The following is a 12,027-nucleotide window of genomic DNA, read 5'->3' on the forward strand; positions in this document are numbered from 1 at the left end:
GCGATCGCTGGAGGTGGGGCCCGCGCACGACCCGCCCGCCCCTGTCACCGGCGAGCCGGAGAGGCGACACCTCCCGTCCCCGCAGCGCATCCACTGGCCCGCCCCTACGCCGCGTGCTGGGATTACAGGCGTGATAGCCAAAGTGCTGGGATTACAGGCGTGATAGCCCAGCCTCTCCGTCAGGCCTCGACGTCCCCGACCGCGGGGCCGCTAAGGGCTGAGGCTGCCGGCACCCGGCTTCTCACCAACTCCCGGTTCCAGCGCACTTGCTTGGGCCGGAAGAGTGTAGGATGCGGTCGGGAGAGGCTTTACGATTTTCAGCAGCGAAAAGGTGTCAGGAAAGCCTTTTCAGTTAAACTTTGTTTGTTTGAGACGTAGTCTCACTCTATTGCCCAGGCTGGAGTGCAGTGGCGTGATCTCGGCTCACTACAAACTCCGCCTCCTGGGTTCAAGAGATTCTCCTGGCTCAGCATCTCAAGTAGCTGGGATTACAGGCGTCCACCACCGTACCCGGCTAATTTTTGTATTTTTAGTAGGGACACAGTTTCACCATGTTGGCGAGGCTAGTCTCGAATTCCTGACCTAAGGTGATCCACCCTGCTCGGCCTCCCAAAGTACTGGGATTACAGGCGTGAGCCACCTCGCCCAGCTGGTAAAACAGTTTTTTAAAAGCTCAAAATTTAGTTAACATTTACCTGCCAAATATTTCTTGCAAACATTATCTCATTTAATTATCAAAACAAGCCAACAGGTAGGTTCCCCTAACCCTTGCTTTACTGATGAGGAGCGTGAGGCTTGGAGAGGTGAAGTCATGTGCCCGAGGTCACTCTGTTGGTGTGTCTCTGCAGTGGCCTCCAAGTCAGAAGGTCTGAATCCACAATCCACCTTCACACCTAAGTTTCCTCACCTTTGAGTTCCCAATGTCTGGGAGACAAATCTGTCTTAGGAAAATCTTAGTAAGGCTGGGACAATCTTAACGGTTAGCACAGCTGTCTGTGGGTAAAACACGGTACATGTGTACATGAATAGTAGAAACGAAATGAAAGGGCCGGGCATGGTGGCTTATGCTTGCAATCCCAGCACTTTGAGGGGGCTGAGGCAGGTGGATCACCGGAGGTCAGAAGTTTGAGACCAGCCTGGCCAACATGGTGAAACCCTGTCTCTACTAAAAATACAAAAATTAGTCCGGTGTGGTGGTGGACACCTGTAATCCCAGCTACTTGGGAGGCTGAGACAGAATTGCTTGAACCTGGGAGGCAGAGGTTGCAGTGAGCCGAGATTGTGCCATTGTACTCTAGCCTGAGCAACAAGAGCAAAACTTCGTCTCAAAAAAAGAAAAAAACAACTAAATGAATAGTAGACATTAAACACAATTTTTTAAAACCAATTTTAGGACAAAGAAAGACAACTTTTATCATCAATCACTTGTTTTTAAGGATGACACTTAAAGAAATTACAAAATTTCTTGCCAGGCATGGTGGTTCATGCCTGTCATCCCAGCACTTTGGCTAGCGAATCATCTGAGGTCACTTGGTTCTAATGAATAGAATCAGAATTGGTGGTGGCTGACTTCCAAGACTAGGTCACAAAAGACACTGTGGGTTTCTCCTTGCTCTCCTGAATTGCTCACTATAGGAAGCCCACTGTCATGTCCTGAGGAAGCCCTATGAAGATGTCCCTTTGTGGTTGGACAAATCTCAGCACTTGGAGAGTCTGAGGTAGGAGGACTGCTTGAGCCCAGGAGTTGGAGACCAGCCTGGACAACAGTGGGACCCCATCTCTACAAAAAAAAAAATAAATAAATAAATTAGCCGGGCATGGTGGCACATATCTGTAGTCCCAGCTACTTGGGAGGCTGAGGTAGGAGGATTACTTGAGCCCAGGAGTTTGAGGCTGCAGTGACCTATGATCATGCCACTGTACTCCAGCCTGAGTGACAAAGTGAAATCCTGTCTCCAAAAAAGGAGTAAATAAAGCTGAAAAAAAGAAAAAACAGTTCCTCAGTTCCTTTGTTGAGGAACTGAGATCTTCTACCAAGAGCCAGAGAGGAACTGAGGCTTGTTGTCAAGTCATCTGAGTGAGCCATGGTGGGAGTGGATCTTCCTGCCCCAGCTAAGCCACCCCCAAATTCCTAACCCATAGGAACTGTGAAGTCAGCTGGGCATGGTGGCTCACATCTGTAATCCCAGCACTTTGGGAGGCTGAGGTGGGCATATCACTGGAGGTCAGGAGTTCGAGACCAGCCTGGCCAACGTGGTGAAACTGTCTCTACTAAAAATATAAAAATTAGCTGGGTGTGGTGGCGGGTGCCTGTAATCCCAGCTACTCGAGAGGCTGAGGCAGGAGAATTGCTTGAACCCAGGAGATGGGAGGTTGCAGTGAGCCAAGATCGCACCACTGTACTCCAGCCTGGGTAACAGAGTGAGACTCCGTCTCAAAAAAACAAAAAACCCCAAACAAACAAAAAAAAGAAACTGTGAAATAATGTTTATTGCTTTATGCCACTAAGTTTTGAGGTAATTTGGTATGTGGCAAATAGATCATTAATATAGATTTGTTTGGGAACATAAGTGTAGTGCTACCATAACACATACCTAAAAATGTATTGCTTTGGAACTGGTAGTAGGGGGAAACTGTAATAATTTTGAGTATTAGTAGAAGTCTGATGGTCCCTCGAGAAACAAAACATCCTGAGAAAAAAAGTCTGATGGTCTTGAAGGAGACTGCCAGCAGTAGCCATTGCCACTTCAGAAGTGAGAATGTTATTGGAAACTGGAAGTAAGAGGTTCCTTTGTTATGTAGTGCCAGAATGTTAAACATGATCACCTAGAGTAATGAAGAACACAGAAAAATGTACCTAAGGAACTAGGTACTCTAGCTAGGTCTCCAAGCAAAATGTCGAAGTTGCTACCTGGCTTCTTGCTGCTTATAGTAAAATATGAGAGGAAAGATAGAAGCTAGAGCAAGGACTGTTAAAAAGGATCCAGAAATGGTTTTGAAAATCCTAGGCCCAAAGTATACATGGGAACTTAGTTTATCATCGATGTGGCATTGTTTATATGTGGAGATATCTGCAACATAGGTAATTGATAAAGAATTAGTAGCTAGAACATATAAAGATCTCCTATGTTTTTATTACTAAAAAAAAGGGAAACAAAAGGCTATAAAAAGAGGAAAACCCAAATGAACATCAAAATGTGAAGTTACTTCAACCTCTAGTAATCAATGAAATGCAAATTAAACCATAATACCATTTCATAAAGACTGTCTGAAGTTTCAAAGTCTAACATCTTGTTGACATGGATGTAGTAAAATACAAACTTACATGAGTTACTGATGAGAATATAGTGTAATTCAGTATTGCCTAGTAAAGCTGAAGAATTGCAGACCCTGCAAACCCAGTGATTTCATTTTCAGTTTTCTGAATTTCTTTTTACTTTTTTTTTTTGAGACAAAATCTTGCTATCGCCCAGGCTGGAGTGCCATGGCGCGATCTCGGCTCACTCAACCTCTGCCTCCCAAGTTCAAGCAATTCTCCAGCCTCAGCCTCCTGAAAAGCTGGGATTACAGGTGTGCACTACCACACCTGGCTAATTTTTTTGCATTTTTAGTAGAGACAGGGTTTCACCATGTTGGCCAGGCTGGTCTCAAACTCCTGACCTCAAGTGACCCGTCTGCCTCGGCCTCCCAAAGTGCTGCGATTACAGGTGTGAGCCACTGCGCCCAGCCCATTTTCAGTTTTCTATCTAAACTTTGTTTAAAGAAAAAACTCTAAGACCATGAACCCTAAAAGACATGTTCAAAGATGCTTACTGCAGCAAGGTTTTAATTAAATTAATTAATTAGTTAATTTTTTTGAGAGTGAGTCTCACTCTGTCACCCAGGCTGGAGTGCAGTGGCACGATCTCAGCTCACTGCAGCCTCCTCCTCCTGCCTTCAAGTGATTCTCCTGCCTCAGCCTTCCAAGTATCTGGGATGTGCTATAGGCATGTGCCACCATGCCTGGTTAATTTTTGTATTTCTTAGTAGAGACAGGGTTTCACCATGTTGGCCAGGCTGATCTCAAACTCTTGACCTCAGGTGATCTGCCTCCCTCAGCCTCCCAAAGTGTTGAGATATAGGCGTGAGCCACTGCACCCAGCCTGCAAGGTTTTTAAATAGCAAAAAAGTGGAAAACAACCTGTTTTTTGGTGGAATGATAAATTGTGGATGTATGAATAAACAATGGAAACTATACAATTGAAATGAATCTTCATCTATCAAGAATCTAATGTTATATAGCAAAATAATTTATACAATGATACTGCTTATGTAAAAATTTATATACACACACAAATACACATGTGAAAGGAAAAATAACTACAGGAATGATAGGCATCAACTTCTAGATAAGGATTATCCCTGAGAAGGGGGTGGGAAATGGCTGAGTGGGACATAGTTATATTCTTAATGTTCATCAACTTCTAGATAAGGGTTATCCCTGAGAAGAGGGGGGGAGATGGCTGAGACATAGTTATACTCTTAATATTCTAGGTTTTTTTTTTTTTTAAAAGCAAAATATTAACACTGAATAAAACTGGGAGATGAACATGTTTCATTATTTTCTATATTTTCTGTATGTTTTTTAAAAATCACAAAATGATAAAATATTTAAAAGATTTAAGTATCCTTAAAACAAGATGTTCTGTTGAACACCATTTATTCTTAGTTTCCATGTAATTCTTTTCAACTTCCCCTTTTGTAACATTTCCCAGAATTAGGCTTTCCATTTTGTTCTTAATTTTCTTTTCCTCTTTGGCCAAATTTCTTTTAAAAACATCTCTGATAGTAACTTAGATATTAGGAATATCAATCCAAAATTGGATCTTACTAAGATGGAACTAGAAGTATTTCAGATTTTAAAAAATTCTTAGTAGAAATGTCTGATACACAACATTACAAAATATTTAAAATGTAAAGGAGTTCATGGCCATGAGAAGCTGTAAAATTTTTTTTTTAAATGTAAAGGAAAAAATACAATCAGTTATATTCCCATAACCCAAACCTAGCAATACTCTCATATGCATATTTTATTTATGAAATTGTAGTTACATGAAGCACCATTATTTTACATACCTTGAAGAAAAATTCACTGCCATTTAAATTATGATACAATGCTTTCTTACCAGAATTTAAAAATGTGTATGTATTGAAAGTTTTCTTAAGTTTTTTGTCAAAATTATTTGAAAATCACGTATCTACTCTTGTACGTTTTTAAAAAGTGAAATAAAGTATTGCTTAAGCTTCTTTGCATTCAGTATTAGATTCTCCTGAATCACTGTTTGACTACAGATACCCATGTTTTCCCACACCATACCACTTTTCTGTGCCATTAAGAATCTTGGCTGATGCGGTGGCTCGCGCCTGTAATCCCAGCACTTTGGGAGGCCAAGGAGGGTGGATCACTAGAGGTCAGGAGTTCGAGACTAGCCTGGCCAACATGGTGAAACCCTGTCTCTACTAAAAATACAAAAAACTAGCTGGGCGTGGTGGTGTGTGCCTGTAATCCTGGCTACTTGGGAGACTGAGGCATGAGAATCACTTGAACCTGGGAGGCGGAGGTTGAAGTGACCTGAGATCGTGTCACTGCACTCCAGCCTGGGTGACAGAGTGAGACTCCGTATCAAAAAAAAAAAAAAAAAGAGAATCCTACTGCTGGCCAGACACGGTGGCTCCCACCTGTAATCTCTGCACTTTGGGAAGCCAAGGTGGGAGGATCACTTGAGGTCAGAAGTTTGAGACCAGCCTGGGCAACATAGCGAGACCCTGCCTCTATTAAAAATAAATTTTTAGAAATGATTAAGAGCCAGGCATACCGGCCTGGGCCTGTGGAGGATCTCGAGCCTAGGAGTTCAATGCTGCAGTGGGTTCTGATTGTACCACTGCACTCTGGCCTAGGTGACAGAGCAAAACCCTGTCTCTAAAAGAAAAAAATAAAAGTCTTAGTGATGCTGCATTTCTTAAAAGTTCTCCACTCACAAAGGAGGTTTCAAGGTGTTTGTAATGTTTCTTAATCTAAGTGCTGGTTACAGGAATGTATTCAGCTTGTGAAAATTCACTGAGTTTAAGTACACTTGATGGTACTTATACTCATCTTTATATGTCAATAAAGAGTTTGGAATTTTTTTAAAATTCCAGTTTTTTTTTTTCTGGAATTTTCGTAGAGACTACTAATTCCCATTCTGCAAGTTTTGATGTTAGTCCCTGCTTCATGTTAGCAGATGTCAACTGAAAATATCAGACCAGGTTTGTGAATGTGCAGGCAATGACAACTACATCAAGACTGTTGTTGTCTGGCTGCAAACATTTTTAAACATATCTCAATTTCAGAGATTAAAAGTGTAAAGAAATTGTCTTAAAACCATTTGATCATTTTATTTATTTAGAGACAGGGTCTCACGCTGTCACCCAGGCTAAACTACAGTGGCTTGAACTTTACTCAATGCAGCCTTCACCTCCAGGGCTCAAGCGATCCTCCTGCTTCAGCCTCCTGAGTAGCTGGTATGGCAAGCATGCACCATCACACCTGGCTAATTTTTACAAGGTCTCACCATTTTGCACAGGCTTCTTTATCATTTTATACTCTGCTTTTGAAAATAATAGTGGCCAGGCACAGTGGCTCATGCCTACAATCCCAGCACTTTGGGAGGCTGAGAAGGGTGGATCACTTGAGGTGAGGAGTTTGAGACCAGCCTGGTCAACATGGTGAAACCCTGTCTCTACTAAAAATGCAAAAATTAGCTGGGTGTGGTGGCGGGCCCCTGTAATCCCAGCTACTCAGGAGGCTGAGGCAGGAGAATTGCTTGAACCCAGGAGGCAGAGGGTGCAGTGAGCTGAGACTGCGCCAGTGCTCTCCAGCCTGGGCTAGAAAAGAACAAGGTGATCTGCCTGCCTTGGCAGAAAAGAACAGCAACAGCCTGTTTTGAAAAGAACAAAAAACACTGTAAACACTGGAAATGTTTACAATGGGAAATGCTTATTATAATAATGGCTGCATAATACTCTCATGTGGATAAATGATAGTTTTATTCAACCATCTTCACACTGGGATTGGACTGACAAAACATGAAAGCAGAATCTGCAGAAGGAAATAAGTTTACTACATAAGCAATGGTCTATACAAATATAAGCTTATGCTATTTAAGGAGTACAGAATTAGCTGTGCTCTCTGCTCTTATTTGCATTTGTAAACACGTGCAGACCAAAGACTCTGCTAGGACTGGAAAGGTTATTTCTAGAGCCATGACCTTGTAAGAGACAAGACAAGTCATTGTCCTACCTTCTTATTAATATTTAAGATCTTTTAAAAAATCTCATAAAGTACATTTCAAAAGAACATAAGCAATTAATGAAAGACTATCACTTACTTGGTAGAACTATATTATCTATATACAGTTTTAAAAGGTGTTATCTAAAATAGCTTAAAGAACAGAATATTCTGAGTAAACATTCTAGTTAAAATGGAGTTGCAATGCAAGTCTATATAGAGTACATTTTCAAAGGACTAGACTATGAAGAAATAACATTTATTTTAACCATGGTCACTTGCTGAGATCACATAGCTAATATATCACCATTCTGGATTTATATACCACTTTTATACATTATGAGCCTGGACAAAGTTAAGTTCATCCCTGAATGGCTTCATTCTCTATGTTGACATAATTTGAGACTAAATAGCTCATGTTCAGACACTGATGACTTCTTCAAAGTAGAAGTCACCTTGCAAGCTCACCTACGCTCTGCTGACGCATTCACCCTTCTGAGAATCTCATCTTCAAACAGGTAGCAAACAAAATATTCTCAAGAGAAGATTTGGAAAATAATAAAAGGAATCAGATAGAAATAAGATACTATGGGATTAAAGAAATAAAAGTTCAGAATACGCGTTTATAAACCACATACTACATCTTTCTGTCTTGCATGTAAGAAAGGCTAGTTAAGAGGAAGGTGCGTGCACAGTAGAAGAACAGAAGTCACAACACAGAATGGACTTTGGCCTCTTGGTATCTAAGTTGAGTGGGAAAATCTAGAGGAAGGATGAAACTTCCAGGCACCATCACAATTCACACAATAAAGCTGTGAAAACTTGCTATTTCGAATTTTTTTCACTTTCTGCATCCACACACACGAGGAGACACCCAGTTCAAAAACGCGAAAAGAAGAAGGAGCAGTTTCAGGTCTAAAATATACAAATTTGCATCAAATACTTCTCGAGAAACACTGAAGTTGCTGGGGCTTGACTCTGGTGGCTTGACTAATCTCCCAACAGCAATCTGGGGCATTTTAGGGACAGTCTTTAAGTTTCATTGAAATAAAACTGAAGTTGAATGCAGAAAGTGAACAGAAGAAACTGGAAAGGAAATAAAAACACCGGTTTTAGAAATCGCTTTCTAGGCCGGGCGCAGTGGCTCACACCTGTAATCCCAGCACTTTGGGAGGCCGAGGCGGGTGGATCACCTCAGGTTGGAAGAAATCCTGTATCTACTAAAACATACAAAATTAGCTGGGCATGGCGGTGCATGCCTATAATCCCGCTGCTCGGGAGGCTGAGGCAGGAGAATCGCTTGAACCCGGGAGGCGGAGGTTGCGGTGAGCCGAGATTGTGCCATTGCACTCCAGCCTTGGCAACAAGAGTGAAACTCCGTCTCAAAAAAAAAAAAATGAAATTGCTTTCGGAGTGCAGAAAATTGCCCTTTACTCTAACTCGAGGTAACATCTACCACAACATTATCTAAGAAATCTGAAACAAAAGGCACCAAACTATTTCTAAATGCAAAAATTTGCATGCAAACAGACTGTCCCCTGAAATGGATGCAGCATGCCTGTGGAACGTAGAACACCACACACCACTCCACACACAATGGTACCTATTTGGCATCAGAAACCTTTTATTGAGACAAGGCAAACAGTGGGCTGAAAATACTACAGGCTGAAGGAAGGCTGAGGAAACCAGTATGAAGGCAGCTGAAATGATGAAATAAATACATTCCAAAGGTACTATTTATACTTAAGGCAGTTTTAAAAGTGAGGTCTTAACCAAAAAGCCTTTACATAGCATTCAAAAAAAAAAGAGGGGGTCACTTAAATCTTTTGGATTGACTAAAAGAGCTAAATTATGTACCAAAATCTGTACAGCAGGGGCCTGTTTTCAGCAGGAAAGCCTATGTACAAGTAAGAACCTCTTACTCTTGTAACATTGTCCTGTTTTGTTTTATTTTATAAGAATATATAACTCCTATCTCCACAGAGTTAGTCCATAAGGCCTCAGTGACCTCATAAAAATATGGAGCTACCTCTACTAGAGAACTATTTACACTGCACTGTAAATACACATATGTGTGTCCACCCCCACAGCTAAGCTGTCAATGCCTTAAGTGAAGGGGTTACAGCTCATTCGTTTTATATCTATGGTGACAATTAATAGGCACTCGATACTTTTTTTTGCATGAATGATAAATGAAATGATTTTACATTACCACCACTATTTACATTAACATTCCCACCATTAGCCGTCTCCAAAGTAAAAACACCAAATTGCTGCCACATATTCAGCAGTTTTCACAATACAGTGAGTCTGGACTTTTTAATGTAAACAAACATGCTTGATTTACCAATTTTCAGAGTAATAACACAAACTTAGCATTCTTCTTGGAATGGAAAACTTGCTGGGAAGTTACTTCATTCTTTTCCTCTTTTTCAAAAGTGCATCTCTTAGTGCCAGCTGTAAAATAAAAAAGTATTGAAACATTGTAACTCTTGGGAACCCCATTATACAAATTTGGTTACATGAAAGTTTACTAAAAAGGAATCACCAAGTCAATACACCACCCTGAAAAACTATAAATGATAAAATATTCCAAAACAGATCAAGTCTATATATACTGAGGATGGGGCATATTACTGCTAGGAAATATGCAAAGCTCTTGACTGCTGTTCCCAACTCATGGAGGCATAAACTCAAAACAGGAGCAGCTACCAAATGCAGAGACTACAGTATCCCTGTCTTCAGGGATAATAAATAATACTTATTTGGTCTATATGGCTCTTAATATTTTGGAGTTGTGGATGGGATACATTGTCTAAATTAAAAGTAACAGGAAGACAGATTTTTCTTCATAATCAATCACCTTTTCCAACTAAAGATGGCATATATTATATTCCACATATATTCCACTAAAGATGGCATATGCATGTATGGATCATTCAAAGACTTTAAAATGGCATTCAGCACTTGTGCAGATTTATGATAACTCTATCGATATACAATCTGAAACAAAGAAAAGTGTTACCTTATTTACTGATTTTCAAATGGGTTTGTTTTATGCAATAAACAAAGAAAATGTTCTAAGTAAATGCTAACACTAACCCTTTATAATGGGTCAAACATGAAGATAATAACTCAGAAATTGAAGCCCTGACAACTGTAGCTTATGGCAAACAGGTTCTAATTTTTAACTTAATTATTTTGTGTTGGAAGTATGTAAACTGAACATGAAGAATGAAAGCAGTGAACTGTATGAGACTCAATCTAGGCTTTCATCCCCTGGAGTTCGTCTCTAACCAAAGAGGTTGGGTTCTTCAAGATCCCCAGGGTAGAACTAGAAGGTGAAGAATTTAAGATCTAGAGAAAAAAGAAGACTGAAGGATCAGTGTCTGAAGCGAACCTACAAAAGTCCTTATAAAGTTTTACATTTCCCAAAAGAAAACAAACATAATATTAAAGATGATCAAAAATAAACCAAAATTAAAGTTAACCAAGACTAATGTATACATCTTAAGTTTGTGATGGATACTATTCCATTAATTCCCAACACTATTCTTTGTCCTAGAAACTTTTAAAAATCTCTAGCTTTTATTTGATTTTTATTTTAAAATTCTAGCTTAAATTTTAACAAGATAAACCTAAAACAGTTTTGGGGTAGAAGTTACCTAGCTCTACATACAAATGTTCAAACTTTTTGGATTTTATGATTTCCAGTTGACTCCTTGCCTTTAGCTCACACCTGGGTCTTGGTATGTCTTTGCAGAAAAGCAGAATAGCTGGGATACTTAAGGCAGAACAAAAATCTGTAAGTTCATTTCAATTTAATTTGGCTAAGGAGGTATTTTCCAGATTCATCTAATTGTGTCTTATTTTTCTCATCTGCAAAATTGGTTTAATCACAGTAACTGCAGATACTATTGTACACTGATTAAACAAGTTAATAAATGGAAAACCCTGGAACAGTGAAGTCTCATGCTAAGAACTAAATGTGTTAGCTAATGTTGGTTATGGGAATTTATGCCCACTCATTAAGCTTTGTGGCAAAGCACAGTCTACTCTCACACATATTTCAGTTCCTTCCCCTTCAAATGCCACCGGTTGAAGAAAAGGAAAGGTATACCCCCCTTTTCTTCTTTTATCTTTCTACAGGCTTTACTGCAAGATCCTCCTCTCCTTCCCTATCCTATGCTTTACTTCCCTCTTCTAGTCTTATCCTAGTCACCTCTTCATATTCTAACAATTTACAGTAAGACCTCACATACACTTTCAAGCCATGTAAGATCCCTTTATTTAAGACACTGAAATATCACCAAGGGATAGAGGGCGAGGTGTGAAGTGTGATGCTCCTTTCTCACAGGGCCCTTGGGGTCGCGGGCAGCTTTGGGGATGCTCTGTAACTGTTCTGTCCAATAGGGTAGCCACTAACTACATGTGACTACTGAGCATTTGAAATTGGCTAGTCCAAATTGAGATGTGCTGCAGCGTAAAAGACATGCTGATTTCAATTAGCTCAAAAACAAAAATGTAAAATATTGCACTCATAATTTTTATATGTTGAACTACATGTTGAAACGATACCATTTTAGATATACTGGGTTAAATAAGATATATTGTTACAATTTCCTCTTTTTTACTTTTTTATTTTTAAGTGCTATATGTGGTTCATATTATATTTCTATTGAACAGTACTGGTCTAAAGGAGAGAACAGAGAAAATCAGGA

At 40.0% G+C, this 12,027-nt stretch overlaps 1 protein-coding gene across 4 annotated transcripts in view; it reads right to left on the reverse strand.

Annotated features, from left to right (window-relative positions):
• Positions 1 to 8,906: 8,906 nt before the first annotated feature.
• SDAD1 (SDA1 domain containing 1) overlaps positions 8,907 to 12,027 on the reverse strand; it is a 38,803-nt gene continuing 35,682 nt past the window's right edge. For 2 of the 4 annotated variants that reach the window (XM_003898742.3, XM_003898741.5), the window contains exon 22: positions 8,907 to 9,763. In XM_003898742.3, coding sequence (XP_003898791.1) covers positions 9,716 to 9,763 — 48 coding nt within the window. In that variant the 3' untranslated portion in view covers positions 8,907 to 9,715. Of the gene's footprint in view, positions 9,764 to 10,169; positions 10,310 to 12,027 lie in introns of all 4 variants that reach the window. The other 2 variants (XM_021938502.1, XM_017958758.3) reach the window with 2 other exon arrangements.

The sequence above is a fragment of the Papio anubis genome, chromosome 3 (assembly GCF_008728515.1).
Source record: "Papio anubis isolate 15944 chromosome 3, Panubis1.0, whole genome shotgun sequence".
Classification (NCBI taxonomy): domain Eukaryota; kingdom Metazoa; phylum Chordata; class Mammalia; order Primates; family Cercopithecidae; genus Papio; species Papio anubis.